The sequence below is a fragment of the Cryptococcus neoformans genome (genome assembly GCF_000091045.1).
Source record: "Cryptococcus neoformans var. neoformans JEC21 chromosome 6 sequence".
In the NCBI taxonomy this organism is placed as follows: domain Eukaryota; kingdom Fungi; phylum Basidiomycota; class Tremellomycetes; order Tremellales; family Cryptococcaceae; genus Cryptococcus; species Cryptococcus deneoformans.
The window spans coordinates 436,329-462,805 of NC_006691.1; the positions used below are offsets into that span (position 1 = coordinate 436,329).

Here is a 26,477-nt window from a genome sequence, read left to right on the forward strand (position 1 = left end):
TCACTGCCGCCGAAATTCAACAATCCGTCTCTATGGTTTTCCATTTTCCATTTCTCTTTTGTCTCTTTTCTTACTTGTTGATCCTTCGATTTTGAGCTCCCCATATCAACATCTATATTTTCAGGTAAGTCCCGTGTCGATTTAAGCTCTTTCCTATCTTTTCGGACGAAATTTGCTCGACATTTGCACGTCAGTACGACTACTCTTGAATGGCCAGATGTCTTCGGACGCTGCAACCAGGCTTGAGTATAGAGGCGTTTACTTCGCATCATCTGATTTTCACAGTCTTCTGCACTCGTACAATGCACGAGAAGAAGCTCGTGCTGACTTTTCCTCGTTATAGGTATTCTTTTCCGGCCATGCAAGACTCGATTATATCCGTTTCATCTCCTATGGGTCACATTCTATGTGGACTTTAAGGCGCCTCACCCTTTCTAAGTCTGTTCCTTTCAATTCGATAATCGCTTTCAGTCCCCCGTCACAGCTTGGTTCAACCTTTCGTTAACCCGTGCTGATGTCGGGGTTATGGCCTTTATGGTCCAAAGCGAAGAGTGAAGTCTTGACTGGGCATGTCCTCGTTCGTTTTACTTCCACTGAATGTGGGACTAATCAGTCTTGTCGACACCTCTTGCTATGTATGCATCTACTCTTATTTCGTGCTCAAATTACCTTCTATTTATTGTCAAAACGCGGGGATGATGCAACAACAATTTGTCAGTTTGAATGTACGACAGTACTCTAAAAGCATGTTGTTTCATCATGGCAGGCCGATCGGACAAATATCATTCCCGTATTTTTGCGACGTTTTTGCACGAATGTTTTTTCAACACAGGCCTCTTTTTCTCGATCAAATCTTCGTTTGTGTCGCATCAACACCACATTTTTGTCCGTTCACTATGCATGAGCTGTTCTGACTTATGTCTCATAGCTTTTAACTGTATATTTACCCATTTTGACTCCAACAGGGTTCAACACCATCAGCATCAATCACTTTTTGCACTTCCGTCACCGCACGACCGCCCCATATGGCGGACCAAAATGATCTCGAAGATCTCGACGACGTATTGGATGCTCAGGACTTAGAGGAACCAAAGCATCATTTGTTGCCAGTAAGTCAAGCTATTCCTTATACGTTTTGATACTCATATTTCACAGAGAGGATATATGAGTTCCGATGACATCCGTATGGTCACCCAATACCTCGAGGTTTCAGTGCGAGGTATCCATGAGTTCCTACGCTTCCCCCTTGCCCCATCTATCGACCCAGCAGAATTGGAAGAGCACCTGACCACTGTTGTCGATCTTTGGCTCGATATTCGAGTCCTCAGATACATGGTTATCCAGTCAACTTTCCATGCCTGGGCTCTGCTTCTTCGCCGATTGCACGAATCCCTCATACGCTTGCGCATCGCAGTTCACGAGTATGCAGAGAGAGAGACCGGTGAGATTGTGGAGGATCACAGTGTCTATGTCTGGCGCAGTGTCGGTCAACCTCGCAAAGAACTGGATGCGGATCTTCTTGCCGAGGCTATCGAAGGTGGGTGGAGGCGATGGGAAATGGCGGAGTTGTTTGAAGTATCCGAGTCTACTATGAGAGAGAGAATCGCTTGAAGGAGATGAATGTCGATCTTCGAAAGCGTTTTACTCCAATCTCCAATGATGCGTTATGCCAGCAGGTAAGTCACAATTATTCACTTCCCACATAAACATTTATACCTGTCAATTAGGCAATCCAACGCATTCGACAAGCCGGCACCGGAAAAGAGGGCGTCATTGGTTGCCTTGCTGCCTTACAAGTCGAAGAAAACCCTATTATTGTCCCTCGGTGGCGTGTGCGAGAGTGTCTCCGCATAATCGATCCCGCTGGTGCTTCTCATCGCTTTCAAGAGATGGTCAATCGCCGCAAGTATTTTGTCCCTCACATCAACAGTCTGTGGCACATAGATGGGCACCATAAACTGTCTGCTTATCGGATCGTCATCATTGGCATTATTGATGGCAAGTCGCGCATGTTAGTTGGTATGAAGGCGATGAACAACAACAGGGCAGAATCAGTGTTGTGTGTATTCCAGGAGGCTGTTACCAAGTATGGTATACCCAGTCGAATGCGGGCTGATTATGGGACTGAGATGCTTCGAGTCAAGGACGCAATGGAAGAGCTTCGAGGTGTCTTCAATCAGCCCGATCAATGTTTGTTGTAGCTAACCCAACCGTAGGCGTCAATCGCGGGTCCTTCATTCAGGGTAATTCGACTCATAACCAACGTATTGAGAGGATCTGGAGAGACCTTCAAAATTGGTGCACCGGTCGGTACCCATCCTTGTTTGAGCAGCTGGCTGAGCAAGGCTTTTTGGACCTCGGAAACCCTATCCACCTTTGGTGCCTACATTTTTGCTTCATCCCTCAGATCAACGCTGCCCTTGAGAGGTTCACTCGTCAGTGGAATAAGCATCGTTTGCGCACTGAAAGTGGTCGTACACCTGAGATGATATGGAAGCGTGGTATGTTGAATTTCCAGTAATTTGAAGTAACAAACCTGACACAATGTATAGAGAAGTTGACCCTTAAAATGCAAGGAGGAATTGATATTGATCAAAACCCTTTCGCCATCCAGGATGACAACGACGGTACTGTCCTCCAAGCTAGAGGGTATGACTACACTGCCTATGGCGTTGACGGTCATCGCTGGGTAGCACCAAATATAAGGAGGGGAGACATGTCTACTAAAGATGTAATGCCCCCCCTGGAAGGCTTTGATCCTGTTATCTCTGATCAGCTCTCTGATGCTTCTTTTCAGGCATGGCTCAATCAGAAAATTGGCCCAGTAGACCTTACTAGGGACGATATGGGTGGGAATAGATTCATTTCTTGTGTGAATGAGACTATGGGTTACCTTTCTTCTTACATCCCTAATTTCAAGGAACGCTTGTTCTATTATATGTAAGGTATACAGGGGAAGGTTTCCTAATATTGTGTTTATTGTGTAGTATGGTTCATCCCATTCTCTAGACTTGGATTACTCTCCTACGTTTATTTACAGTTCCATTAGAACAACTCAGGCATAGTGAACGGACAAAAATGTGGTGTTGATGCGACACAAACAAAGATTTGATCGAGAAAAAGAGGCCTGTGCTGAAAAAAATTCGTGCAAAAACGTCGCAAAAATACAGGAATAATATTTGTCCGATCGACCTGCCATAATTATTGTACAATTATATTAAGTAATCAGGTGCTTAACGGTCATCCACGGTCGTTTGTGACTTTTGAATGAGGAGCAACGGGATGCATCCATGGAACAGCGGCGGACGTGCAACAGATATACGATAACAAGAACGAAGCAGGAGCAAAAAGAAAAAAGAAGAGTCTATCGGAGGCAGTTCCAGGCACCGAATTAGTCGACAGCCGCAAGTCACGTAAGCGACTGGACGAGCATTCAAATAATAAATACGTCGATCTCCATTTTGTTTTGATAATTGAGACAGTCAATTCCACCATGCTCAAGGACATTGTAGAACGAACATCTTCCCCTGCAGAGGCTCCGAAAGCCCCGGCACCTAGCTCTACCGGCTTCCCCGTCGCCGTTCATCGCTCTCAGCGACCATCTGCGTTTGCACGAGCCCGAAGGGCACAACAAGCTTTGAAAGAAGAAGGAAAGCAGGAGATAGGCTATGGAAAGGCTGTAGATACCGTCCCAACTGTACAGGCTGCAGGACCTGCATCTGCTTCAAGCATGACAGAATGGGAAGAGGTAAAGAGACAAGTGCAAGGAGATAATTCAAAGAGAGTACAGAATATGAGTCAGCAAGAGCGAGAACAGGAGATCGAGGAACTTAGGGAGAGACTAGGCGACAAGACTTTGGATCTTTTGAGGAAAAGGGCTGAGGCTCGTCAGTCAAAGCGCAATCTTCTAGATGTCCCCAAAAGCGAACTGTCATCTATCGACTTGGAGCAGCCTTTCAATGCAAATATCACACAGAAGATTTTGCAGGATGTCTCAGAGGAGAATACAAGGCGGGTCGACTTAATGAGCTTCGAAGAAAGGGAGCAAGAGACGGAGGAGCTAAGGGAAAGGTTTGGAGATAAGATCATGGAAGCTTTGAGAAGAAGGGCCGAGGTAAAGTTAACAGAAGGGAAGAGCAACGTCGTGGAACGCTCAGTGAAGCCCGATGTCCCTGCTTCATCGAGTACGTCTGTTTATATCATATAATTCTCTTTGAAAGCTTAACCTGTGGCAGGTATATTATCGAACTCCCAGGACGACGACACGAACCTCGACATTCTTAAAGCCAAATACTTCCCTACCCTTCCCTCAGAGCCATCGAAACTTGAGTGGCTGCAACCCATATCTGCGCCTTCAAGCGACAAGTCGATTAGGTTTGACCTTTCTGGAAAAGTACTTTCTGCCAAAGATACAGCATCTCTTCCCACCCATCTGGGCTTACATCATCATGGAGAATCACCCGACTTAGCTGGCTATACTTTCCAGGATATATTATATCTCTGTCGATCAACAGTACCGAGTCAGCGTATAACCATGATGGGTGTACTCAGCCGGATCCTAGGAAGATTACACAATGGGGAATTGGACCAAGCTGTCCAGACTGAGTGCGATGAAACGCAGGTTGTCCAGAAAGCTATCGAACTTGGCGTAGAAGTGCTTGCTGGTTTGACAAGAGGAGCAGGTGTGATTCGAGCAAGCGTGGAGCTCCTGTTCGAAGCATTATGCGGCCCTTCATGGGTATTTCCTGACGATTCCATCAATGCCGACAATATCTATCAACCATTTATCCAGCCACTTATGACGGCCCAGAGCGACCCAACTGGGATTGCTTCCATACCATTTGAAGATGTACTTCCTCGCCTCACTGAGCTACTTTCCATACCTGATGCTCTTCCCATAATGACCACCAACCAGTTGCTGCTCATTCTTCGACGCGCTACTCTTTTGTCAAGCGACCTTTGCGAAACCATCTGTCCCATTGTACCGGCCATTCTCAAGCATCACGTCACCCAAAGATCTTGGCCACCAAAAGGCGATAACCGACCGAATGTGGAAGGATTGGCTCTTTTGAGGGACATCACGGCAAGCTCACGGGCTTGTGCGGAAGACCTTCTGAGTCAGAGAGTTTATGAGTCTACTCTCAAATTCGTTATATCTGCCACTTGGAGCGAAGGGAATGACGTCAACAAGCAAGAGGTTGCTCATAGCCTGGCGTTGGAAGTTTTGCGAATTTACGCCATTCTTGGAAGGTACGGCTTATCAGCTTCGATCGTTGCGTCTAGCTCTGAAGTATGGCGTCTCTTTGGGAAGTGGGTCCAGCAGCGTTCCGCCTCTGAGACCATACCGCCGTTGGAAAGTAGTCTTGTCAAGGCCTACTTTGACCTTCTCAAGATTTGGGTCACATGTGCCATAGACCCGCATAGAACAACTCCTGAGCATGACATTACCTGGGCTCAGGTTGTGGCACTCGAGTGGATTGATGAGGCTGTATCTTCCGTCAAGCAACTGTTGGGTCGGTTAGAACGATTGGAAGAGGTGGCGTCTGCGCTAAATATGTTGGTCAGTTGGGCAACAGGCGCCAAGGTCAATGGGATAAAGAGCGGTGAAGAAGAAAAGAAGATTATGCTTGCTGGGTTGAAGACTTCAGGTCTGGAAGAAGCCATAGAGTCAATGAGAAGTGGTGGAGAAAATGAGACAAGGATACTCTGGTCGGCCGTGAGACTGCACGGCCAGCTGCATTCTGTGGGGGAGCTGTTAAGCAAGGACACACTTGCTGCACTCCAGTTGGCTTTCTTGGTAACAAATGGGCCGACGGTCCGCTCAGCCACCTATCTTCGGTACGAGCTTCTTCGACTGAGTGTACAGAGCAAGAGTCTCTCCCCTTCAGAATGGTTGCCCGTTGCTTTGGACTTATTCCTGTCATTCGACGTTGGAGACGAGCCTCTCGCTCTTGATTTGGTCGATGATATTTTGAAAGCAGATTGGTCCAGCACAATTCATGTCATAGCCGAGCAATACTCTGCTCTTTCTCATCCCGACAAATTGCAAATACTCCGACCCCTTTTGCATTATACCATCCTGCCCGACGTCGAAAACGTCGTTGGCCCCTCTCAACCCTCCCATATTTACCTCAAAGCCACATCAACTCTTCGCGCTCCACCAACTTCCCTCGACCTTAATAATATCACCGGTTTGCCTCTTCAACCCGATTGGCTCTTTTCTCCTCTCAACGAACTCCTTCGTTCTGGCACGTCTATTGCACTTTCCCAAGTGCCGTCCGACTGGAGTGCTTCTGAGACAGAGATTGTACAGTCAGTCTTGTTTCTGGGTCAATTGCAATGTGCCTCAGCTATGTGGACGGAACGTTTAGGTGGAAGCCGATTGTTGTTCAACATGATGAAGGTATTCATGCTCGAGCACGGGCAACAGACACAGACGTCAACAAGCGAAGGAGAGGTGTTCAGGGATAGCCAAGTGGCCAAGGGCATGAACCGACTCATGGAACATCTGACAAACCCCATTGCTATTGCGGAGAAATATCCCTTTGCATCGCTGGAAACTGTTGCCCTTCCTTTCCTTACAGCCGGTGTACCCTTCTTCCAGTTCTACACTGATTTCCTTGCTCTGTATGAGGCTATTTCCTTTTCCGACATGATATTCACTCAGCTTCTCCTCCCTCCTCTCGCCATGTCCTATCCATCTGACTATCGAAAGCTTCTTTGGAATGACCATTCGACTGCACTGAGAGGAATGAGGGTCCGACTACACCAAGTGCCCCTTGAGGACGGGACGGGGCTCGACGGCTACTTTGCTCCTAAAGAGACCAGTAATGAAGTCCTCTCTGGGTATGCCCGTGCCCTCACTAGAGGGTGGGTGATTGAGGATCGCAATGAGTTCCTTTTCAGGGTAGCTTCACATCATCTGGCCGAGTTGTTTTGGAGGGGGATGGAAGAGGCTAAGGAATCAGATAGAGTGGGTTTGATGGTTGGTATCTTATCTACGGGAACAGACGGGTTGGTCAGGAGGTTGTTGGAATGGAATCTTGAAACAAGGGGTGAGGGAGTGGTTGGGCCTGAGGAAAAGCAAAAAAGGAAAGAGGCGGTTGGCAAGTTAACTGGGACGAAGGGGAGTAAAAGGGTTGAGAGCTTATAATGGTAGCATTGTAATCTGATCTGGTCAGCTGTAAGTAAGACGGCCATGCAACCATATGGATTTAAGCTGAACAATAGGCAAGTTATGGTCATCTTTTTAATTCGAACAAACATCACATAGGTTGCAGTGCTCCTCAAGCATGTATACGTTATCGTAAATCTCTAATTAAGCATTATCATTATCATTACCACGGGTAGGAGATTCGCGTTTTGCAAGCGTTTGTATCCTTTACTCTTTGACTTTCAGATTGGAGTATATCTTGAAAATTTAAAGACCAACCTACCGTACATTCTGTCCAGGAGCTCGCTGCCTTCGTTGAACTCATTTTTTTATGTTAAGAATACTTACTCTTCAAATCGGCTGATCGTGTCCAGGCCGTTTCTACCATTCGCCTTTCGTTCCGTTTTATTTACAGACATGATAAAAGATTCATTCTGCAAGTTGCTATAGAGATACAGAGGGTTCGCGGATGTGAGAACTGAAGGACAAATTCACGCCTGGACTCGTAGTGAGCTTTGCGACCAATCGTCATCACGTGTCTGCTCAGACCCCAGTCCACGTAACCGTCATCGTCGTTTTCGTTGTATCTCCCAGGTTGTAACCTCCCAGAGTGGTGCAGTGGTAGCCGCCTAGTGGCATACCGTTTCCTCGTTAGGTTTGCGGTCCGGGCGGAGGTGATCATGAATGTGCAAAACGGAGCTTCACACCTCTCGTCTCGATGCCTAAATGGCTCTGTCAATCTCTTTATCGAACATTTCCGCTCTGCAAGATACTCACCTTCCATTTCTGATCTTTCCAACCTTCTTTCATTCTGCAATACCAACCTCTTGAGCTGCTCTTGCTCCGCTTTGCTCTGAGCTTGCTGAGTCCTAGTGTTCAACGCAATGGTGGAATCCACAGGAATGGCCAACGTTCGCAGCTACATGGGACTCGTTAGACGACAGGTATATCGTTAAAGCATGGACGAAGTCATACCTGCTGTTTTCCTGCCTTCTTGGACATCAACATGAACTGCATTCTTCCTTCTTCCTCCCCGATTCCGTTACCAGTTTTTGCCTTGGGTTCTTCGATCTTTTTCTTGACAATGGGCACAGCAGTGTCAAAGATCGGTGGCGCGGCCTTTCTCTGTTCTCGCCTGGTATCGGTAGTATCTGCCAATACTTTTGCAAACTCTCGATCAAATGCAGCTCGTTCTTCGGCATCAAGCTCGTCATTTTTGGAGGTGTCGCGGATGAGAACGACATCCTCATCGTCATCTTCCGCTGACTGGACGTTTTCGACGACAGGTTCCGGCTAAACATAACGATTAGATAAATTTTAAGTGCGTAGAAGGGGGGCCTTAATACTAACCTCGTCAGGCTTGTCTTCAGGTGATTGACGTTCCTCTTCGTCCTCTGATGCACTATCTTCTCCTACGATGCCAAAGATGTCAGCTGCTCCTTGTCTGTTTCAGGCGTGACAGCATTCAACTCACCGCCCATGTCGCCTACCGTAGCCATCAACTCATCAACAGCAGCTGCTGCTTGCGCAAATGTTCTTAGCTTGGGCATTTTTGGCCGCAAAAGCTTCACACGCAAGGTTAGCCTGGTGACGACAATACGTGAGTATTACACATAGAAACTCACGTCGAGGGTATCTGTCAGCATAAAGTCAACATCCATTGGTAGCTCGGTTTTGCATGTGATATAGAGCTTAATCCATTCGTCAGTACCGTTGCTTTTCAAACGTAGACAAGGGCTGCATTTTGGGACTTACTTGAAGCATGATGAGGTACTGTTCCAATTTGCGTCCCTGAGAGCCTTTTGGGAAACATACGCCACAGGTATCGAGTAATGTGCAAGCCAGACGGACACGGAAAAAGTCATCTACGGCGTCAATAGGGCTTTCTCTACCTGGGAATGGCATTGGCTCGACTGATCAAATAATTGTTAGTAATCGCCTGCGAAAATAACAAGGCGTGGAGAAAAGAACACCACATACCATGCCCAAAAGACAAAAGTGACCAAAGAATTTCAAAGATGACGGAAGCGCTGATGACCCTGTACATATACAGCTCTCCTACGTACTTCATTGTCGCGATTCTTCTCTGGTTGAACTTGAAGATGTTTTCCTCCATGTCAATGCGAATGTTTTCCAGGACCTGGTCAACGACCGCGATACCGAATTCAGGATGCCATCGTTGAAGATCAAAGACGAGATCTGCGAGTTGAGGAATATTACCAAACTTGACCTCCCAAACATTTGTAAAGGCAGAGAGGATAAAGCCGTAGACCTAAAGGCTTGAGTCAGAAAATGCGCAAAAGCTCGATTAAAAGACACCTTTCTCTCTCTCTTTCACACACACACTCACCTCTGGATCTTCCCAATGCAACTTTCTCAGCAGTTTTAACACCTTATCGTGCGTTCGCTTCATCAACACTTCATCAAGAAGATGCCGGATGAAACTCTGCATAGGAGTGAGCTGTACCACTTCTCTGACTATTCTCTCAGGCGGGTTGCACTACGATTTTTGCGTTAACAAGAGGAGCGTTCTTTTCGGTGTGGCCCTGGGCCCCGGCCCCCCAAGCAAACATATTACTTACCATGTAAAAGGCATTTTCCAGCATAAGCTGATGTCTCTGGTCAAGATGCATATTCGCTTGCTTTTTCCTCATCAACTCTACCTGTGATATCATGTTCAGCCAAACCTCCGGATTTGAACTATTAACGAAACGCGCGAAAACACCTACCATACGCTTGGCCACTTCTGCTGTTCCTTCGTACCGCAGCAAAAACCGTCCGCAAGTCTCCAACAGGTTTGAGATGTTTTCGATATTGAACTTGAAGTCATCCAAAAAGACTTTGAGTACATGAAGAATGTTGAAAGGTTTAGCAACCTTGAATTTGGCCAATTCGCCATAGAACCTGACATTCTGGGGGAAAAAAAAGAAAGAAAAAAAGTCGATTGATTAGTTTGCCTTGTCGAAAAGTATGGGGGAAAAAACCCCACCTTGAGACGTGTGCTATCCAATTCTCGGACAAGTTTCTTCCTTTGCAAATATCTCAATTCTTCATCCAGCTATTTATCCTTGCGCTTTAGCTTTACACATTTGATCCGCGTGCCGATTCCCCCACACTCACGATATCAAGAATACCTGCGCCAACATCCGGCATGTAAGGATTCAGCGTGGCAATAAGCCTAGAGTAATGCGGTAACAAGTCGGTCCTTTGTTTTGGCACTTCACCGATGAACTATGTGCATACGCCCTTGTCAGCCCGTTTGGATTGGGAAAGAAAAGAAGAAGCACCCTGAACGAACCTTGATGAGCCTCTTCCTTGCCGCTTTGGAATTCAAAAACGCAAACTCTACAGCCAACTTATCCACCACCTCCCTATTGTTCGATTCGGGCAACGCTGCAAAGAGAGCCGATAACCTCGCTGCGGGACCAGATTGCAATCCATCCTCTTCGATGGCAGTCGTCATAGTCACTGGTGCAGTCTGCTCGTCTTCTCCCTCGGCCGCTTGAGCTTCATCGTGGGTTATAGAGAGCAAGGAGGAAGAGGACGCGGTGCGTTCCAAAGTGTGAAGTTGAGGTTCGAGTTCGGATTCAGGTTCGGGTTCGGGCTGAGCATGCGAATCGGCCAGCTCCATCTGTTCGAGCTGTTTGCGGAGAGCTTCTTCTTCTGCCTTGTGAGCCTCCTCCTCCTTCTCCTCCTCTTCACGTTTATTATCCCGGGATCCACCCCCTTCCTGATCTTCTTCTTTCGATTTCTCCCTGATGCCGAGCAAGGAAGCTGGGACGACCTCTTTCAGATCGATTAAATCTTCGTAAAATTTTTGTTCCTCTTCATCGTCCCATATACCGCCTGCGATTGGACCATCATCACGGACTGTGAATGAGGAAGTAGATTCTACTATTTGAAGACCCGATTTGGAGAGTGATGCAGCAGTTGGCAAGGTGGGAGGAGTCAGATTGAGGAGATCTGCGAGTGTCTGGACGCCAGTAGTGAGTCTTTCGACGGCACGAGTCATTTTTTCATATGCCTGTTGACGATCTTCGAAAATTTCGCCAGATTTGATGTAAGCCTCATGGTTGCGTTTATCCTGCTCGAGAAGTTTGAGCTGTCCCTTGACCAAGGTTTTGCTAGCAGTGTTGAAGTAATTGACGAATAGCTGCCACATTTGCTTTTGAATTTCGGGAGGAACGAGTTCGGTCACACTTTCGGGGAGCGTCTCCGCCGCCTCCTCTTCCTTTACACCATTAGCTGCTTTGTTCAAGACGGGGTTGTTGCCCAAGTAGGCCCGGCCAAAGTATTTGAGGAATGTGGTGATTAATGGGAGATTACTGTATTGAGGATCGCCGGTCATCTAATAGTTTACATGTCAGGCCATACCGTGCACTCTATGGCAGCGAGTACTCACCAATCCCTTGAGCACTTTACCAACCTCTGCGGCGCCTTTGACGACTCCTTCAGACCAAGCACCCACCATTGCCAACTCTGCTACGATCCTCAAAACAGGCCTCTGCTTTGATAACCTCTCTCTATCCTCCTTCTCCTTGTCCTTTTCTCCATCTTTGCCTATAGGTCCAGTGGCAGCTGCATTCGCGGATAGAAGCGTCAGGAGAGGTTGGAGAAGTTGAGGAAGAAAGTCGGGGGTAAGCCGTGAATGAAGATGGATGATTACCTGTACGCAACATCAGACGGATGTGCTTTCTACACGCATCAGATGGGTTTGCTTACATCCACGGCAACTTCTGGGTCGCCCTTCTTTGCCGCACCTTCGACGACGGCAGCAACGATTTCGTCCAGATACTTTGCCAATGTCAAGCCGTCGATATCTTTGATCAATGCTTCCGCGGGACCGACCAAGAGCGAGGATTTGAGTTTGTTGATGAGAGTCGTGTGCTTTTTGAGAGACGAATCGAGGCTGCCAGGCGGACCTATTGATAACATGTCAACACGGGCGACGCAGCCTGGTTCAAAAAGGACGAAACTTACGCCTGGCATCGTCGAGCCAGTACTTCTCCGCTACGTGGAGGAGAGCTGCTCTCCGCGGATACTTTGCGACGTAGTCGGCCGTGGAGGACATGGGCGTCCTGTTCGGTGGGATGGCGAGTGTCGTGCTGCTCGCTGGCTGAGACTGGCCGAGTGGAGTGAGCATCTTTTTACTCTTGTTCGGAACCTTCGGATGGTGTCCAAACATGCATGTTACGTAACGACATGGTCAGGTCATGTCACTCATGTAGAGCTCCCGCGTAGTCCCAACTGGTCCCGGTCTTTTCCAAATTTTTGGCCGACCAGAGACCGGACTTTTTCAAAAGTCCTCTACTTTTTGGGTCCAGGGACCCAACCGTCACCGACCGGTCCTTGGACCTGTTCCTCACAAGAAGACCGGTCCTGGACCGGTCTTTCGTGAGTGCTTTTCGGCCCCAGAGCTAGCTGGCAGGGCTCCATGCAAACTGCTACCTTCAACAGCGATCATACAACAAGTCAACTCCTAGTATATAATAGCAGTGCAACTTTACTTTTCAATCAACAAAACAGTTCCATCATGGGGTACACCGAGCCTATACTACACAAGGAAATCACGCCTTTTCCTTCCTTGAACACTAACTACCCTTACCCTTATCCAATCCTACATCAGGAATCATTTTTCTCTTCTCGCCCTTAGCCTTCAACTTCGTTTTCCTTGCTCTTTCAGCGCGAAGGGATGCACCGAGAGTCTGGACTAGACTGAACGTCTCTGCTTTCATTGATCGACGTCTGTCGGTATCCGCAAGCTTGGCGCGGGAGAACAGACGTTTGCAGGGGACAGAGGACGCGGGAATTGCGAGATAATCTCGTGCAATAATTGCAATGATAGGGAAAGATGCTGCCATCCGCTATGAGAGCAGTCAATATTACTTTTCGAACAACAAATACCAGTCTGATGCTCACCTTCCACCAATCCAGGACGAACTCAGCATCAATCAGATGCGGAGTCATCGTCATCTTAATTAGCTGAGGGTCTTCCTCCGAATAGGCCATATAGCGGTCAAACTCTTCAGACACATTCCCGTTCATGATTGAGGCCCGGTGCTTAGCTAAGAGACTGTAAAATTGTTGTTCAGCGGTAGAGGAAGGTTGACGGAAGGAGTAGTCGATTGATTCCTCCGTCCTAGCTGCTTTTAAAGCAGCCGCATACTCATCAAACTGATCCCCAACAAATAAATCATTAGAAGAAGCCTCATCTTTAGAGAAAGCAAGCAAAATGATGCTCACGATCTGACGGAAGATACCACTCGCTTTTGAGGCCAAATCCTCTCCCAAAAAGAACTGGAACCACAAATTCTTCATGAGAGGATTTAGATCTTGAATACGTCAACATAGTGTACAGTTGCGCCTGAAGCCCACCCCTCTTGTTGAAGGGACACTTACAGACTGCGATGATCGGGGTTCTAGCCTCAAGGGCTTCAACATAATATTCTTCGATGCATTGAAGACCTTCGTCAATTGACGAGTGAAGCATGAGAGGAATGTCTGGTTCATTCTTCATTTGACGCCAAGCCTTATGGAGTTCAACCAATCTTGGAAGTACCATCCAAAGAGTAGGGTTCGTCTCTGCGCCGAATTGCGTCTGGATTGTAAGTGCTGGCTGGTGGAGGAGTCAGCTGTCGGTATCTCGTAATCTCTATACCCTGCACAAGAACAACTAACCTGCAGTATCTTGCACAAGGCTTCTATCATTCGCCATTGCTCCGGGGATAATAGGTACCAGCGATAAGGCTTTGAATTTCTTGACACCTTTGGTACCAATGGTTCGTTGTCGGCTAAGGTGCAAAAACGGGTATAGCCCTGTAGCTGCATGTCAGTTTTGCAATTGAATATCCAAGTGGCTGATGAAAGTATGTACCGGTCGAACATTTAGGAGCCATTGTAACACCTTGAACCATGATCCCCACCGCGTCTTACAATATGTTACTGGCGCGTACGGATATACACCTTCATGTCTACAGCAATCAAAGAAGAAACTCTTGCCATTTGGGGAATTGCTGATCTATTCAGATGGTGATTACTGGTCAGCATATTACTCATCATCTGGACATCCTGTACAAACCTTTACAGAAATCTTACGGATTTTGTCGAACAAAGGAGGGAGGTCCTTGGTTGAAGAAGGTTCTTGAGGAACTTCTCGCTCGGGCAAACTCTCTGCCTCGGTCTCTTCATTTCGGCCAGGTGCTGCAGTTTGCTGCATCGCTTGATCGATCGTCGCTATCGAGTCCGGCGCAATACCCTTGTCTATGCTGTTGAGTAGACGGCCTTCAGCCAGTCCGAGAACATGGGCGTAACAGCTGATTATCCATTACCCTCCCTGGTCCTGGTCCTGGTCCTGGTCATCGTCGGCTTCTTGATCGCCCTTCCCTGGAGTCTCCGCCTCATCGTCATCGCCATCAGTAAGATCCGCGATGTTGGTGTCTTCTCCGTTGCTGCTGGATGATAGAGTGTTCGGGGATGAGGTTGATACGAGAGCAGCAAGGGGAAGGGTCGGAGATGGAGTCGCAGACGTGCTTAGGCCTCGCGAGAACTGGCCAGGTGGAAACTATGCATTGGCAGCAGCAATGGCTTCGGCGCTCGTGTAGTTGATACTCATATAGTCGGCAGTCATGTAACAGTATACTAGAGTACTGTGGGAGGCTTATGAGTTAGGGATATCAAATACATAATTATGTGAGGGCATCCTGTACAAACCTTTACAGAAATCTTACGGCCTTATTACGGTGGTTAGTTGGTCCGGACCACCGAACCACCAGAGACCGGTCCCATAGTGGTCTTTAGACTCAGTCTTTTAGGTCCGGACCTGGTCCACAGTCTTTTCCATGTGATCATTTGGCTGTGTTTACGTAAAGTGACTCCCGATATTGGATTGGTGCCACGTGGCTTGGCGGCATGCGACGGGGCCTGGGGCGGGGGAGTCGCACATGTTTGTAATTAAGGCGCGTCAGAAAAAGAACTTTAAAAGAATCAGCCGACACAAACACTCGGCCCGACCCACAACACTGCATTCCCATCTTCTCTGCAGCTTTCTCGTCCGTCGTCCACTTTGCGCCCGTCCACAGCACCATGACCGTCCAGCCAGCACCAGACCCTGCGCTCCTCGCCCACCTCAGAGACCTCTACGCCGCCGCCAACCAGGCCCATGTATTCGCATTCTACGACTCGCTCTCGCCCTCCGACCAGGCCGCCTTGCTCGGCCAGCTCGCCTCCATCGACGTCCACCGCGTCAACCGTATCTACTCCACAGCGATCGCAGCTGCTGAAGCTCTCACGCCGTCCAAGGAGAACAGCAACATCTTTGGCGGCGGACAGCCGAACCACATCGGCGAAGGCGCGAACGGTAACCTTGTAGGCAACGAGACTGTCCAGGGTTCCTTGCCCATCAAGGAGGAGGCCATGCCCTTGCCTGAGGAGGCATGCGCGACTGTGCTTAACAACGCTTCCGAAGAAGCTCAATGGCGCGACGCCGGTTTGAAGGCGATTGCCGACAACCAGGTCGCCGTCCTCCTCATGGCCGGTGGACAGGGCACCCGTCTCGGCTCTGCGCTCCCCAAGGGACTGTACGATATCAAGTTGCCCAGTGGACAGACTTTGTTCGAATACCAGGCCAAGAGGATCTGCAAGCTCGAGAGGCTGGCGGAAGAAAAGGCGGGCAAGGAGAAGGGTAGTGTCACCATTCGGTGGTACGTGATGACCAGTGGTCCCACCCGGGTCGAGACGGAAAAGTACTTCAAGGCGAAAGGCTTCTTTGGGTTGAGAGAAGAAAATGTCATCTTTTTTGAGCAAGGCAAGTCTTTGTGATTATCCATCTCCTTGAAGCAAACAACTAACATGCCACAGGCGTACTCCCCGCCCTTGACAACGACGGCAAGCTTCTTCTTTCAACACCTAGCTCTGTATCCGTTGCTCCCGACGGCAACGGTGGTCTCTACGCCGCCCTCCGTCGCCCTCTCTCCCCCTCATCCTCCCGCACGGTCCTCTCCGATCTCCGCGAGCACAATGTCCAATACGTCCACGCCTACTGCGTCGACAACTGCCTCGTCCGTGTTGCCGACCCCGTCTTCATTGGCTGCTGCTTGTCTCGCAATGCCTCGGCCGGTGCCAAGGTTGTGCGCAAGACCATCCCCACAGAGAGTGTGGGTGTCCTCGCGGCCAAGGGTAACGCTTTTGCCGTGGTGGAGTACTCTGAGCTGAGCAAGGAAAAGGCCGAGCAGAGGACTGCGGACGGTCAGCTGGCTTTCCGTGCTGCCAACATTGCAAACCACTTTTATACCACCGCCTTCCTCGAGTCGGTTGAAGAAATGGAAAAGCATATGGCGTTCCACATTGCTCGAAAGAAGATCCCCACCGTCGACCTTTCCACTGGCGAGCTTATCAAGCCTTCTGAGCCCAACGGCATGAAACTTGAGCTTTTCGTCTTTGACGTCTTCCCATTCACCAAGAGTCTCTGTGTACTCGAAGTCGACCGTGCCGAAGAATTCTCCCCGCTCAAGAATGCGCCCGGGAGCAAGGCCGACTGCCCCGAAACCAGCCGCAGGGATTTGCTCGCTCAGCAAAAAAGGTGGTTGATCGCAAGCGGTGCCGAGGTTGCCGATGATGTCGAGATTGAGGTCAGCCCCGAGGTCAGTTATGCCGGTGAAGGCTTGAACTGGATCGAGGGCAAAAAGTTTACCAAGAGCGGAGTGTTGAACGGTCGGAATGATTTAGAGAAGCTTACCGCGTAAAGGGACAATTCTTTTTCTTTTCTTCTTCTTAGCATTACGACGCATCTGATTCAATAATGGACAATGTCTCATATGTTTGTGTCATTTTTTTATACATGTCTATTAATTTCCAATGCATAGAAGTACCCTATGTACATCTTCACACCTGGAACCCACTGCCCCTATTTACGACAAGGAAGCACCGACAAAGCTCTTGGATTTGAGAACACCGTCCTTTGTCCTGATTCGGTGAACAGATTTGGTCTCGGGGTCGATCCAGGCAGCTTCGCGGTTTTCAAGCGTGGTAAAGCTGGGCTGAATGGTCTCAAAGACCTTTTTCTTGGGGTTCAGTTGCGGTTCGGGCGTAGCGTCTGTTTCTCTGGTATTAGACTGGGTTAAAAAGAGAGGCAAATAATATCACCCACTTTCGTACTTTTCGCCCTCAAAGTAGATCCTCTCACCCGGTTGACTTCCCTCTGGAGGAAGGACAAACTGCACACCACCTTCTTCCTTACCATCCCTGGAGCTCGCACAAAGAAGCATGGCGAAACTCTTGACACCCCTCATGGTCACGGGCTTGAGGTTGCAAATCACCACAACCGTCGCACCGCGAATCTCATCTTCGGACATGTACTTAACCAGACCAGAGCAGACTGTTCGGGGCTCGGGCTCTCCGACATCAATGGTCTCGACGTAAAGCGAGTCGGCATCAGGGTGTCGCTTGACTAGTTTGAGTGATTTAGTTTATTGTATATGGTAACTAACCCCCAGGTTCAAAACTCGAGCAAACTAAAAACTTACCGTCAAGAATCTTGCCGACTCGCATATCGATCATACTGGGCATAGGACCTGTAGCCTCGGCAGCGGGTTTGGGAGCCTTGGCAGGCTTCTCCTTCTTCTCCTTCTTTTCCTTCTTCTTTCCGTCCTTCTCAGGCTTGCCAACAACAGCCTCCTTGACAGTTTCAGCAGCGTTGGTAGCGGCTTCGGCAATAGTGCCCGCAGCAGCGCTGACGACACCAGCGACGGAAGCGACAGCACCCTCAGCGGCAGCAGGGGCGGACTCAGCGGCCGCGGCCTTCTTCTCCTTTTTCACCTTGGGAGCGGGAGCCTTGCGCTCAGGAATGGGCAGTGTTGAGAGGTCGATCTCGACGGTAGGGTAGGCGTTGGGAAGTTCGGACCGGGCAGAGGAGACGGAGGGGAGGGATTGGATGTGGAGAAAGTATCGAAGGAGGGCGGGAAGAGTAGGGTGTTGAGTAGCGGGGGCGTTGATCTATTATGGAGATGTGAGAAAATGTTACAAGGTCGAATAAAAAGTAATATCGACTTGCCATGGAAGGGTGAAGGTGGGCGTAAAGACCGACATCAGCGGTAGAAGGGTAGTTCGAGTAGAGATACGTCAAAGGGGTGAGCTTCTCGTTGAGCGCCTAGAGCCGAAAAAAAGGAAAAAAAAAGAGGTCAGCTCGTAATCCAGCTTCCATACCAGATTTATAGCTTACAGAAAGGTCTTTGACCAAGCCCTCAGACTCGCCGACGAGCTTCTCAATAGCGGCCTTGTCCTTGTCATTTCGCCCGGCAAGAGAAGGGTCGGCGTTGACGGCAGCGGAGATGAACTGTTGGACCTGAGAAGACATTTTTCGTACTGTTGAGATGGTGCTGATCGTGCGAGTGTGAATATATGCTCTGTTTGTGAGGGCAGTGAGCATATATAGAAGCGATCGTGGGAAGAAGACGTTGCTGAAATGTAGAGGATCAAGATGTGTCCGAGGAAACAAACTGAGGGGTGATGTGGAATTTTGGATTAACATTAAAATGCTTATTTACAGTGTAATTAAAGGGGTGGCGGGCTGAGGATTCTTCGTTTTTCTTCTGCGGATGGATTATTGCAACACATCTCTTCCTTTCTCACTTGTTTTTCTCCTTATTCTTGCGCAAAAGATGTCCGGACAGCAGCCCCCCAGCTTCAACCCAGGCGCATTCGAGTTCCGTCCAGGACAGGCACCTTTCGCCCCCAGGCAGCAGCAGCCCTTCGACCCGTACGGCCAGCAGCAGGGCGGATATCCCCAGTACGGACAGTATGGCCAGCAACAGGGATACCCTCAATACGGACAGTATGGCGGTTACCCTCAGCAGCAAGGCTACCCTGTTCCCGGTGCTCCCGGTGCCGGACCTAGGGCTTACCAGCCTCCACAAGCCAGGAATGTCCAAGGTTTCCAGCCTCCCAGCTTCTCTTCATCGCCTGCGCCCCCTCCGGACACCAAAGCTCCTGCTGGAAAACCTGTCTCTTTATCCATTGGAGGTGGTGGTGCACCCAAAGCCGCTCCTAGCTTGTCTATCGGTGGTGGTGGTGCGCCCAAGGCTGCTCCCAGCTTGAGTATCGGTGGTGCGCCCAAGGCGGCCCCTAGCTTGAGCATTGGCGGTGCTCCCAAGGCCGCTCCTAGCTTGAGTATTGGTGGTGCCAAGGCGGCCCCCAGTTTGAGTATCGGTGGAAAGAAAGAGGAGAAAAAGGAAGAGAAGGAGGCTTCCTCAAAGTCTTCTCCCAAACCTGCCGCTCCTACACCAAAACCCGCCGATGCCCCTGCTGCCAAGTCTGAGGCCGCCTCTGCCCCTGTCTCTGCTGCCGAGAAGAAGGCTGAAAAGGCTGTTCCCCTTACCAGTGACGCTCAAGGCAAGGTTGTTGCTGCTGAGACTTCTGCTGCCAGCCCCGCCAAGTCTGGCGCTAGTACTCCCGTCGCCACTGTCAGCACCAGCACCACCAACTTCTCCAAGGTCTCTGCCAAGAACGATGCTGAAGCTATCTACCGCGAGCAAAACCTTGCTGGTGACGCTGCTTTGCGAGACCTGTACGGTGAGAACGTCAAGGACACCAACATCAAGTCTCACCTAAACATCATTTTCACTGGTCACGTCGATGCGGGCAAGTCTACTATGGGTGGTCAGTTACTCTACTTGACTGGTGCTGTTGACAAGCGAACCATGGAAAAGTATGAGCAGGAGGCCAAAGCTGCCGGTAGGGAGACCTGGTACCTGTCGTGGGCTTTGGACAGTGGTAAGGAGGAGCGAGCGAAGGGTAAGACCGTTGAGGTCGGCAGGGCGTATTTTGAGAGTGAAAAACGAAGGTATACCATCTTGGACGCTCCCGGTCACAAAACCTATGTGCCCAGTATGATCTCCGGTGCCGCCCAGGCCGATGTTGCTTTGCTTGTAAGCTGCTCTTTTCATCTTCAATGGACCACAATGCTAAATTATCCACAGGTGTTGTCCGCGCGAAAGGGCGAGTTTGAGACCGGTTTCGAACGTGAGGGTCAGACCAGAGAGCACGCTATGCTTATCAAGAACAACGGTATCAACAAGCTTATCGTCGTCGTCAATAAGATGGATGACACTACTGTGCAATGGGACAAGGGACGGTACGATGAGATTACCACTAAAATCACTCCTTTCCTCAAGGCGGTTGGTTTCAACCCCAAGACCGACATCACTTTTATTCCCGTTTCCGCCCAGATTGGTGAGAACATGAAGGACCGAGTTGACAAAAAGATTGCTCCTTGGTGGGAGTAAGTTGTGATTTATCCTTACACGTTTTGGTTCCACTGACATTTTGTAGCGGCCCTTCGCTTTTGGAGCATCTTGACAACATGGAAATTATGGACCGAAACATTAATGCTCCCTTCATGCTTCCCATCTCTGAAAAATACAACGAGTTGGGTACCATGGTTATGGGCAAGATTGAATCCGGCCACGTCAAGAAGGGCGACACTTTGCTTATGATGCCCAACAAGGTAAATCTAAACATATCTGCAATCGCCTATGTGCGTACACTAACTACGGATTCCCTTAGCACACTGTTGAAGTCACTGGTATCTTCTCTGAACAATCAGAGGACATGGACATGGCATTCTGTGGTGACAATATCCGAATGCGAATCTCTGGTGTTTCTGACCGAGACATTACCCCCGGTTTCGTCCTTACCTCTGTTCAAAAGCCCGTCAAGGCTGTCACTGCCTTCAAGGCAGACATTAGTTTCATTGACACCAAGAACATTATCTGTCCCGGTTACAGCTGTGTCTTGCACGTCCACACCCTTGCTGAGGAAGTTTCCGTTACTGTAAGTAGATCTCAATAGTGTACAAATAACATTTAACATTGTTGACAATAATTACAGTCATTCCTCCATTACTACGAGAAAAAGACTAGGAGAAAGTCCAAGAAGCCCCCTCAGTTCGCTAAGGCTGGTATGCTGGTCTCTGCCCTCATTGAGACTTCTGCCCCTATCTGTATTGAACGATTCGAGGACTATAAGATGCTTGGTCGATTCACTTTGCGTGACGAAGGTGAGTCTCGCCGTTCAGTCAGGATTATCTCAATTATTGACTGACATCGCCCTAGGTAAAACTGTTGCTATTGGCAAGGTAACCAAACTTATTGAAAGGAGCGAGGATATGCCCGATGTTGCTGCGCTTTCCTTGAAGGCGGCGTCGTAAATTGGTGACTAGATAAAACGAATGTTGTAGACGGTGTTAATCTGCGGCTCGTAATGAAGATAATGCATATGCGCATAGTGGATTTCTATACAAGTTGATCAATTAGAGGATATATATTGTTATATACTGTACCATAGAGCAGCTCTAGGTTAAAAGGGGCAGCTCGAGATTATTCTCCGCCACAAACGCGAGAAAACGCGCCTTACCCTGATTTTCGCGTGTTGCACTCCGATAGTACCATTTCGTTATTGCCCATATCTTCTTCTCCTCTTCACTTTTCATCCCACACGCCCAAGCATCCACAGCACAGCAGCTGGTTTACGACGTCAAAACCGGCCAGAGCGACCGTATCCATCCTATAAACACCTTTTGAAGCGAGAAAATCGGTTGCCAAGATGGCGACCAACGATGCCGGTGCCAGTGTTATGCCCGTAGCCAACGTGCAGGTATGTCGCGTCGCTGTTGATGTGCATAGAACGCATCATCGCTGATATGTTTTGAAATGGTGTAGATCAACTATGAGGAAGAATCTGGTGAGTTCAGCTGGCTCTGTACGGTCCTCAAGCAGTTTACTGACGCGTCCACAGCCAAGATTGAAGACTTCCTTGCGAGATATGTCGCTGGACCTCGACCGCGTCGCGATCAAAGCGCACTCCCCGCGGATGACGACTCAGCTGCCGAGGACGCTTCTGAAGATGAGGATGATTTGGCCGATGGGATGGGCGGGCTGAACGTTCGAGGCGCTGGAAGGACAAAGTTCAAGTATTTGAGGATGTTGAGAGAGGTTGCCAACAGAAGACGAGAGGATATTGTCATTGATCTAAAGGATCTCAAGAGGGTAGGTAAACGTGATGACCTACTGTGAAAAGATCGAATCCATACTGACGGGTATCGTAACCCAATAGCACAGTAATGACCTCTCACTCCTTCACAACATCCAAAACAACACGCGTCGCTACATTCAGCTCTTCTCGGACGTGATCGACAAAATCATGCCTCCGCCGGATAACGAGGTCGACTATACCGATGATGTGCTCGACTTGATTATGCAGCAACGACGGGAAATGAACGCTCAAGTTGAGGCGGGAGAAAGGAATGCAGACGCCGGAATGTTCCCACCAGAGCTGATGAGAAGATAGTAAGCACTTGCTCTAAGCTGATAAGGAAACGTCCTAACGGGAACAGCAATGTATACTTCCGCCCGCTTCGATCTGACGACGTCCTTGCTGTTCGAGCAGTTCGAGGTGCCCATCTCGGCAAGCTCATCACCGTGCGAGGTATCGTTACCCGTGTTTCTGAAGTCAAGCCCCTCCTCATCGTCAACGCCTACACCTGTGACTCGTGTGGTAACGAAATCTTCCAAGAGATCACCCAAAAACATTTCGCCCCTCTCACTGTTTGCCCCTCTGACGTCTGTGTCAGGAATCAAACCAACGGTCAATTGCACATGCAAACTCGAGCTAGTCGATTCAGGCCCTTCCAAGAGGTCAAAATCCAAGAAATGGCCGACCAGGTTCCTGTGGGTCACATCCCTCGGTCGATGACTATCCATCTGTACGGTGCTCTTACTCGATCTGTCAACCCTGGAGACGTCGTGCACATTGGAGGTATCTTCATCCCAACTCCTTACACCGGTATGCGAGCTCTCCGAGCAGGTCTTTTGCAAGACACTTTCCTCGAAGCAATGCATGTTCACCAGCTCAAAAAGCAATACCATGCCATGGAGTCTACCCCCGAAATCCAGGAGGCTATCGCTGACCTCAAGTCCGATCCTGCCCTCTACGCGCGACTTGCCAACTCTATCGCGCCCGAGATTTACGGTCACGAAGACGTTAAAAAAGCATTGTTGCTTTTGCTTGTCGGTGGTGTTACAAACTCGAGGAAGGACGGCATGAAGATCAGAGGTGATATTAATGTTTGTCTGATGGGTGACCCTGGTGTTGCCAAATCTCAATTACTCAAATATATCACAAAGGTGGCCCCTAGAGGTGTTTACACTACCGGTAGGGGTTCCAGTGGCGTCGGTTTGACAGCCGCGGTTATGAGGGATCCTGTTACTGACGAGATGGTGTTGGGTAAGTTCACACTAGGAAAAAGGAATCTGGCTGACAGTGATGCAGAGGGAGGTGCTCTTGTTCTCGCCGACAACGGTATCTGCTGTATCGATGAATTTGACAAGATGGAGGAATCTGACCGTACCGCCATTCACGAAGTCATGGAACAACAAACCATCTCCATTTCCAAGGCTGGTATCACCACCACTCTTAACGCGCGTACTTCCATCCTTGCCGCCGCGAACCCCCTTTACGGACGATACAATCCCAAAATCTCTCCGGTTGAGAACATTAATCTTCCTGCAGCTCTCTTGTCTCGTTTCGACGTTCTCTTCCTTATCCTTGATTCTCCTACAAGGGAAGATGATGAGCGATTAGCCCAACACGTATGCTTTGTCCACATGCACAACACCCACCCTGAACTCGACTTTGAGCCCGTCGAGCCTACATTGATGAGACACTACATTGCCGAGTGCCGAAAGATTGAACCTCGTGTTCCTCAGGCCTTGTCAGAATACATTGTTTCCAGCTACGTACAGATGCGCAAACAACAACAAGAAGATGAAGCAGAGGAGAAGTCTCACTCTTATGTTTCTGCCCGTACCCTTCTTGCCGTCTTACGTCTGTCACAGGCGCTTGCTCGTCTGCGACATGACGATATTGTCCAGCAAGGCGATGTGGACGAAGCTCTCCGATTGATGGATGTCTCCAAGGCGAGCTTGTACGAACACTCTCAACAGAGGAATGGCGAAGATCAGACAAGCACAAGTAAGATCTTCAGGATTATCAAGGACATGGCACAGAGGGCTGCGGATGAGGACGATGACGAAGAAATGGGAGAATTGGCGATGATGGATGTGAGGAACAGGGTTATTGCCAAGGGTTTCACGGAGATGCAGTTAATGGAGACTATCCTCGAAGTAAGTTTCTATCGATGCTTTTTCAGTTCTATCAAGCTGACGCCGGTTGTACAGTACGAGAACATGGACGTGTTGATGCGTACCGCCAACGGCTCCAGATTGCAATTTGTTACTGTCTAATTTTCGGCATTGTAGATGACAGGTGTTTACGAATAGGTCATGGTTTTGTTCTTTTTGGGGATATATACCCGGCTATAACGCCATTGTTTTTTGTCCCATTGGACATGGGCATGCAGCAGATTTCATCAGGAACCTTTTTGATTGAATGCATAACAATATAACAATATACAACTATGCGGGGGTATCACTCATTTACTCATGCAATCTATCTCGTGTAATCGTTACTCTTCTTTCTCCTTCTTTCAAACGTGCAACACTTTCAACGTGGTGCCGGTAACGCAACCAACCCAGTCACCATCATTGGTGAAGGCAAGATTGTTGATCTCTCCCCTCGCAGTCCAGCCCTTAGCTGGCATCATCTCTACGGCGTCTGCAGGTGACGGCGTACGTTGAGAAGAGGGTGTAGCAGAAGGAGAAAGAACATAGGGTGAAGTAGCGTTAGAGTTGCGAAAGTTGGATCGCGAAGATGAACGAGACGTAGGAAGAGGCGCAGTCAAGTCGTATAGTAATAGTTGAGAGTCATCGCCTATTCCGTACTTCAGTTTATTCTCTTGTGCGCAACGAAACTACACAACTTACCACAACTTGCCAGCCAACCACCACCGGTCGATTCCCGTCGACCACGCGTACCTCCTGATCCCCAAGCAATGGCTCCTAATGGAGCTTGGTGGCCTATAAGCTCTGCAACCGGCTTGCCGGGGCTTCGCATGTCGAGAATGAGGATTTTGGAGTCGTCGAGACCAAAACACGCAAGCATGTGTCTGTAGATTTAAGTAAGCTTTTAAAATTTTCCAGATCGGAAATGGAACTTACTGCTCTTTCTTACTGAACGCTATCCTCGCTAATGGTGCATCACGGGATGATTCATATAAGATGGTTGAATGCTCAAGTTGGCGGAGATCAAAAGCGCGAAGGGAACCGTCAGCGCCCACAGAGACAAAGATGTCTGAGGAATCTGGGAGCCAACAGCTTGTTCGTGTAAGCACATTGCTTGTCCGGATATCGGAAAAGCACATACAGGTCATAGACTGCGCGATCATGCGCAATAAGTTGCGTCATTGCCTGAGCAGTGTTGATGTCCCATAGTGTCGCAGTGGTGTCTATCGAGCAGGTGACGATTTTATTTGGAGACTTGTTATTCCAGCTGAAAGATGTGACAGGAGGCAGGCTACCATGAGCACCCTTAGTCTTCTCAGCATGGCGTTAGCTAAGACCCGAATGACTGGTGATGTGAGAGGCTGTGCGACCTACGTTGCTTAATATACTACGGCTCTTCAAGGTGTATCGCTCATTTCCCCAGCCATTGTGACCCACATGCCCGCTTCCTTCTGTCCATCCCTTGGCTACTTCCCATAAATGTAGAGATTCACCGGTAGTTGCTACCAGTTCCCCACGTCCACCTTGATCTACTCTGACCGATCCTTCGGGCTCCCACCCGACTTTTGTAGCCGGTAAGTTAATATTAGTACTTGTTAGTTGCCTGTAAGCCGGTGGCGGATGTGACGGGCCCGATGAACCGTTGTTGGCTTGTGGATAGTATGGAGATGATGGCTGGGTGTCTGGTGGGTGGGACAAGTCGGCAATATAGAGCTTGTTGGTTGGACCAGTTACGAGAGATGTAAGAGCTACACGGTGAGGATGAGAAACCGAGTTCGAGAAGCCGACACCGTATAATGGTTCTGTAAAGGATTAATGAGTTGTTGGTACAAACAATGAAGCAGTAGCTTACGGCCGACATCATACTCGATCAGCCGATATGGAGACATCAGGGGCAGGTCGAAGATGACTGCAGATGTCAGGGATGTTTTTGTCAGGGCTTTTCGATGGAGCAACTATAAGATGGCTGGGTGCGTGCCGGGCACTTTCTGCTGCTGGAAGTGACCAAGAAAGAAGATGCGTCTGTTGAACACCCAACGTGTCTCCCAAGACACCGACAGGTGCTCCCAGACGCATAAACGGTGACATCAGCCACGTGAGATTCTTACGTAAACAGCAAGGCCCTCGGACACAACAGAAGAATAAAGCAAGGA

The 26,477-nt window shown here is 49.1% G+C and overlaps 9 protein-coding genes across 9 annotated transcripts; 5 read left to right on the forward strand and 4 right to left on the reverse strand.

Moving 5' to 3' along the window:
• The first annotated feature begins 69 nt into the window (after window positions 1-69).
• CNF01490 (expressed protein) lies at window positions 70-3,096 on the forward strand. The gene is made up of 5 exons (XM_024657364.1): window positions 70-1,109; window positions 1,156-1,676; window positions 1,728-2,166; window positions 2,217-2,501; window positions 2,553-3,096. Exons 2-5 carry the CDS (start codon window positions 1,617-1,619, stop codon window positions 2,942-2,944), a joined length of 1,176 nt encoding a protein of 391 aa, XP_024513015.1. The 5' UTR covers window positions 70-1,109; window positions 1,156-1,616; the 3' UTR covers window positions 2,945-3,096.
• Window positions 3,097-3,476: 380 nt separating this feature from the next.
• On the forward strand, window positions 3,477-7,323 carry CNF01500 (cytoplasm protein, putative). Its single transcript, XM_024657365.1, has 3 exons — window positions 3,477-4,184; window positions 4,236-7,183; window positions 7,236-7,323. The coding sequence occupies exons 1-2, from the start codon at window positions 3,494-3,496 to the stop codon at window positions 7,151-7,153; spliced, it is 3,609 nt and encodes a 1,202-aa protein (XP_024513018.1). The 5' UTR covers window positions 3,477-3,493; the 3' UTR covers window positions 7,154-7,183; window positions 7,236-7,323.
• On the reverse strand, window positions 7,271-12,279 carry CNF01510 (conserved hypothetical protein). The gene is made up of 18 exons (XM_024657366.1): window positions 12,134-12,279; window positions 11,876-12,075; window positions 11,556-11,819; window positions 10,452-11,501; window positions 10,274-10,384; window positions 10,143-10,211; window positions 9,879-10,065; window positions 9,736-9,812; window positions 9,504-9,653; window positions 9,134-9,425; window positions 8,909-9,066; window positions 8,779-8,844; window positions 8,628-8,718; window positions 8,504-8,565; window positions 8,129-8,446; window positions 7,931-8,072; window positions 7,437-7,875; window positions 7,271-7,379 (listed from the first exon to the last, which is right to left on the reverse strand). Exons 1-17 carry the CDS (start codon window positions 12,222-12,224, stop codon window positions 7,832-7,834), a joined length of 3,372 nt encoding a protein of 1,123 aa, XP_024513020.1. The 5' UTR covers window positions 12,225-12,279; the 3' UTR covers window positions 7,271-7,379; window positions 7,437-7,831.
• Window positions 12,280-12,655: 376 nt separating this feature from the next.
• On the reverse strand, window positions 12,656-14,882 carry CNF01515 (hypothetical protein). Its single transcript, XM_024658562.1, has 8 exons — window positions 14,864-14,882; window positions 14,232-14,799; window positions 14,028-14,171; window positions 13,832-13,969; window positions 13,553-13,769; window positions 13,397-13,485; window positions 13,073-13,327; window positions 12,656-13,017 (listed from the first exon to the last, which is right to left on the reverse strand). The coding sequence occupies exons 2-8, from the start codon at window positions 14,367-14,369 to the stop codon at window positions 12,745-12,747; spliced, it is 1,254 nt and encodes a 417-aa protein (XP_024514490.1). The 5' UTR covers window positions 14,370-14,799; window positions 14,864-14,882; the 3' UTR covers window positions 12,656-12,744.
• A 266-nt stretch (window positions 14,883-15,148) lies between these two features.
• On the forward strand, window positions 15,149-17,017 carry CNF01520 (UDP-N-acetylglucosamine diphosphorylase, putative). The gene is made up of 2 exons (XM_571302.1): window positions 15,149-15,956; window positions 16,010-17,017. The coding sequence occupies exons 1-2, from the start codon at window positions 15,236-15,238 to the stop codon at window positions 16,891-16,893; spliced, it is 1,605 nt and encodes a 534-aa protein (XP_571302.1). The 5' UTR covers window positions 15,149-15,235; the 3' UTR covers window positions 16,894-17,017.
• Window positions 16,988-18,676, reverse strand: CNF01530 (tRNA binding protein, putative). Its single transcript, XM_024657367.1, has 5 exons — window positions 18,369-18,676; window positions 18,201-18,296; window positions 17,674-18,142; window positions 17,298-17,597; window positions 16,988-17,243 (listed from the first exon to the last, which is right to left on the reverse strand). The coding sequence occupies exons 1-5, from the start codon at window positions 18,573-18,575 to the stop codon at window positions 17,059-17,061; spliced, it is 1,257 nt and encodes a 418-aa protein (XP_024513084.1). The 5' UTR covers window positions 18,576-18,676; the 3' UTR covers window positions 16,988-17,058.
• A 78-nt stretch (window positions 18,677-18,754) lies between these two features.
• Window positions 18,755-21,477, forward strand: CNF01540 (translation release factor, putative). Its single transcript, XM_571485.2, has 6 exons — window positions 18,755-20,073; window positions 20,125-20,426; window positions 20,477-20,651; window positions 20,711-20,977; window positions 21,035-21,203; window positions 21,259-21,477. Exons 1-6 carry the CDS (start codon window positions 18,808-18,810, stop codon window positions 21,351-21,353), a joined length of 2,274 nt encoding a protein of 757 aa, XP_571485.1. The 5' UTR covers window positions 18,755-18,807; the 3' UTR covers window positions 21,354-21,477.
• A 137-nt stretch (window positions 21,478-21,614) lies between these two features.
• On the forward strand, window positions 21,615-24,617 carry CNF01550 (ATP dependent DNA helicase, putative). The gene is made up of 7 exons (XM_571487.2): window positions 21,615-21,799; window positions 21,865-21,886; window positions 21,941-22,191; window positions 22,259-22,491; window positions 22,539-23,428; window positions 23,474-24,327; window positions 24,382-24,617. The coding sequence occupies exons 1-7, from the start codon at window positions 21,749-21,751 to the stop codon at window positions 24,445-24,447; spliced, it is 2,367 nt and encodes a 788-aa protein (XP_571487.1). The 5' UTR covers window positions 21,615-21,748; the 3' UTR covers window positions 24,448-24,617.
• Window positions 24,576-26,354, reverse strand: CNF01560 (transparent testa glabra 1 protein (ttg1 protein), putative). The gene is made up of 6 exons (XM_571510.2): window positions 26,177-26,354; window positions 25,699-26,126; window positions 25,466-25,635; window positions 25,261-25,416; window positions 25,027-25,208; window positions 24,576-24,973 (listed from the first exon to the last, which is right to left on the reverse strand). Exons 1-6 carry the CDS (start codon window positions 26,211-26,213, stop codon window positions 24,690-24,692), a joined length of 1,257 nt encoding a protein of 418 aa, XP_571510.1. The 5' UTR covers window positions 26,214-26,354; the 3' UTR covers window positions 24,576-24,689.
• Between the last annotated feature and the right edge of the window lie 123 nt (window positions 26,355-26,477).

Coding starts and splice junctions, on each gene's coding strand:
- CNF01490 (XM_024657364.1), top strand. CDS start 1,617: ATGAATGTCGATCTTCGAAAGCGTTTTACTCCAATCTCCAATGATGCG. Junction 1,677..1,727: donor ATGATGCGTTATGCCAGCAG/GTAAGTCACAAT, acceptor CCTGTCAATTAG/GCAATCCAACGCATTCGACA. Junction 2,502..2,552: donor TGAGATGATATGGAAGCGTG/GTATGTTGAATT, acceptor CACAATGTATAG/AGAAGTTGACCCTTAAAATG.
- CNF01500 (XM_024657365.1), top strand. CDS start 3,494: ATGCTCAAGGACATTGTAGAACGAACATCTTCCCCTGCAGAGGCTCCG. Junction 4,185..4,235: donor CGATGTCCCTGCTTCATCGA/GTACGTCTGTTT, acceptor AACCTGTGGCAG/GTATATTATCGAACTCCCAG.
- CNF01510 (XM_024657366.1), bottom strand. CDS start 12,224: ATGTCCTCCACGGCCGACTACGTCGCAAAGTATCCGCGGAGAGCAGCT. Junction 8,566..8,627: donor TACGGTAGGCGACATGGGCG/GTGAGTTGAATG, acceptor TTGGCATCGTAG/GAGAAGATAGTGCATCAGAG. Junction 7,876..7,930: donor GGAAAGATCAGAAATGGAAG/GTGAGTATCTTG, acceptor AGAGCCATTTAG/GCATCGAGACGAGAGGTGTG.
- CNF01515 (XM_024658562.1), bottom strand. CDS start 14,369: ATGCAGCAAACTGCAGCACCTGGCCGAAATGAAGAGACCGAGGCAGAG. Junction 13,770..13,831: donor CCTTGTGCAAGATACTGCAG/GTTAGTTGTTCT, acceptor CTCCTCCACCAG/CCAGCACTTACAATCCAGAC. Junction 13,018..13,072: donor TCGTCCTGGATTGGTGGAAG/GTGAGCATCAGA, acceptor CTGCTCTCATAG/CGGATGGCAGCATCTTTCCC.
- CNF01520 (XM_571302.1), top strand. CDS start 15,236: ATGACCGTCCAGCCAGCACCAGACCCTGCGCTCCTCGCCCACCTCAGA. Junction 15,957..16,009: donor TGTCATCTTTTTTGAGCAAG/GCAAGTCTTTGT, acceptor AACATGCCACAG/GCGTACTCCCCGCCCTTGAC.
- CNF01530 (XM_024657367.1), bottom strand. CDS start 18,575: ATGCTCACTGCCCTCACAAACAGAGCATATATTCACACTCGCACGATC. Junction 18,143..18,200: donor CCCACCTTCACCCTTCCATG/GCAAGTCGATAT, acceptor TCTCCATAATAG/ATCAACGCCCCCGCTACTCA. Junction 17,244..17,297: donor TGAGGGCGAAAAGTACGAAA/GTGGGTGATATT, acceptor CCAGAGAAACAG/ACGCTACGCCCGAACCGCAA.
- CNF01540 (XM_571485.2), top strand. CDS start 18,808: ATGTCCGGACAGCAGCCCCCCAGCTTCAACCCAGGCGCATTCGAGTTC. Junction 20,652..20,710: donor TGCTTATGATGCCCAACAAG/GTAAATCTAAAC, acceptor GGATTCCCTTAG/CACACTGTTGAAGTCACTGG. Junction 21,204..21,258: donor ATTCACTTTGCGTGACGAAG/GTGAGTCTCGCC, acceptor ACATCGCCCTAG/GTAAAACTGTTGCTATTGGC.
- CNF01550 (XM_571487.2), top strand. CDS start 21,749: ATGGCGACCAACGATGCCGGTGCCAGTGTTATGCCCGTAGCCAACGTG. Junction 21,887..21,940: donor CAACTATGAGGAAGAATCTG/GTGAGTTCAGCT, acceptor ACGCGTCCACAG/CCAAGATTGAAGACTTCCTT. Junction 22,492..22,538: donor CCAGAGCTGATGAGAAGATA/GTAAGCACTTGC, acceptor TAACGGGAACAG/CAATGTATACTTCCGCCCGC.
- CNF01560 (XM_571510.2), bottom strand. CDS start 26,213: ATGTCTCCATATCGGCTGATCGAGTATGATGTCGGCC. Junction 25,636..25,698: donor GCCGTAGTATATTAAGCAAC/GTAGGTCGCACA, acceptor CATGCTGAGAAG/ACTAAGGGTGCTCATGGTAG. Junction 25,417..25,465: donor GATCGCGCAGTCTATGACCT/GTATGTGCTTTT, acceptor TACACGAACAAG/CTGTTGGCTCCCAGATTCCT.